Source organism: Lepus europaeus, unplaced genomic scaffold, assembly GCF_033115175.1.
Source record: "Lepus europaeus isolate LE1 unplaced genomic scaffold, mLepTim1.pri SCAFFOLD_29, whole genome shotgun sequence".
Lineage (NCBI taxonomy): Eukaryota > Metazoa > Chordata > Mammalia > Lagomorpha > Leporidae > Lepus > Lepus europaeus.
The window spans coordinates 6,896,614-6,898,110 of NW_026909167.1; the positions used below are offsets into that span (position 1 = coordinate 6,896,614).

The 1,497-nt window shown below is 43.3% G+C and overlaps 1 protein-coding gene across 1 annotated transcript; it reads right to left on the reverse strand.

Moving 5' to 3' along the window:
* Positions 1 to 630: 630 nt before the first annotated feature.
* Positions 631 to 935, reverse strand: LOC133754815 (ubiquitin-like). The gene has a single exon (XM_062185207.1). It carries the CDS (start codon positions 918 to 920, stop codon positions 687 to 689), a length of 234 nt encoding a protein of 77 aa, XP_062041191.1. The 5' UTR covers positions 921 to 935; the 3' UTR covers positions 631 to 686.
* Positions 936 to 1,497: the final 562 nt, after the last annotated feature.

Below are 1,497 nucleotides of genomic sequence, written 5' to 3' on the forward strand. Positions count from 1 at the left end.
TGAACCAACAGCAAAAAAGGAAGACCTTTCTCTCTGTCTCTCTCTCACTATCCACTCTGCCTGTCAAAAAAAAAAAAAAAAAAAAAGCTGGACATCCCCTCCCTTTCCTTATTATAAAAGCCTCAGTGCAGCTTCACCTCAGCAGAACCATGGTTCAGTTTTAACTGAGAGAACACAGCAGCTCTGATTAGTACAGTGATATGCTTTTTGGCATTTTGGACACTTTTAAAAAGATTTATTTATTTATTTGAAAGTCAGAGTTATATAGAGAAAGGAGAGATAAGAGAGAAAGAGGTCTTCCATCCACTGGTTGACTCCTCAGATGGCTGCAATGGCCAGAGCTGTGCCAATACAAAGTCAGGAGCCAGGAGCTTCTTCTGGGTCTCCCACACAGGTGCAGGGGCCCAAGGACTTGGGCCATCTTCTACTGCTTTCCCAGGCCATAGCAGAGAGCTGATCTCTAAGCCACAGATCCAGACCCTGGACACTTTTTTGAAGGTTGAGTAACTGATTTTGGCAATGACAGAAAGTTTCTTTTACAATGACTTTGATGGGGCTGGTGCTGTAGCATAACAGTTAAAGCTGCTGCCTGGAGTGCCAGCATCCCATAATGTGAGACACACAGGAATGCAAGAACTTTATTGAAAGAAAAGTGCAGTGATATTTGTTAAAGCTTGAGAGGGAACTTAGACACCTCCCCTCAGACGCAGGACCAAGTGCAGGGTGGACTCCTTCTGGATGTTGTAGTCGGACAGAGTGCAGCCATCTTCCAGCTGCTTGCCAGCAAAAATCAGCCTCTGCTGGTCGGGAGGGATGCCCTCCTTGTCCTGGATCTTCGCCTTGACGTTCTCGATGGTGTCACTGGGCTCCACCTCGAGGGTGATGGTCTTGCCGGTCAGGGTCTTCACGAAGATCTGCATGCCACCTCTGAGGCGCAGCACTCAGCTGCCCCACTTCCAATCCAGCTCTCTGCTATGGCCTGTCTGCCGCTGCTTCTCTATAACTCTGCCTTTCAAGTAAATAAATAAATGTCTTTTATAAATAAAAGAAAAAAGAAATAATAAAATGACCTTGCTTCCCACAGCCAAAGTATTTTATTTTAGCAGGATGTTTAAGGGCAGCAGCCAGTAAATTAGTTTTGTAAGTCTCAGTCTGTACTGTTTGAAGGAATTTAATCATTTCTGCCATCGTAGTTTCAGGTTTTGGAGACAACAGCTTTTAAAACATTTTTTAACCCTGATTTGCATTTTTCATAAGCTATTTGTTTTAGTAATACTTTGCCACTTCCTGATTATCTACCTGATGTCCAATAGCTTTTTCTAGCCTATCCACAAAGGACATATAGCCCTCAGTCAGCCTCTGATGGGCTGAAGGAAAGGAAGTGGACAGGTCTTTAACATCAAGAATCTTTTTCCATGCTTTTAATTAATGTTAGAAATTTTGACATAAGCCTTCCTTCAAGGATAAGCAACTTGTTGACCAAGATCTGAATACACT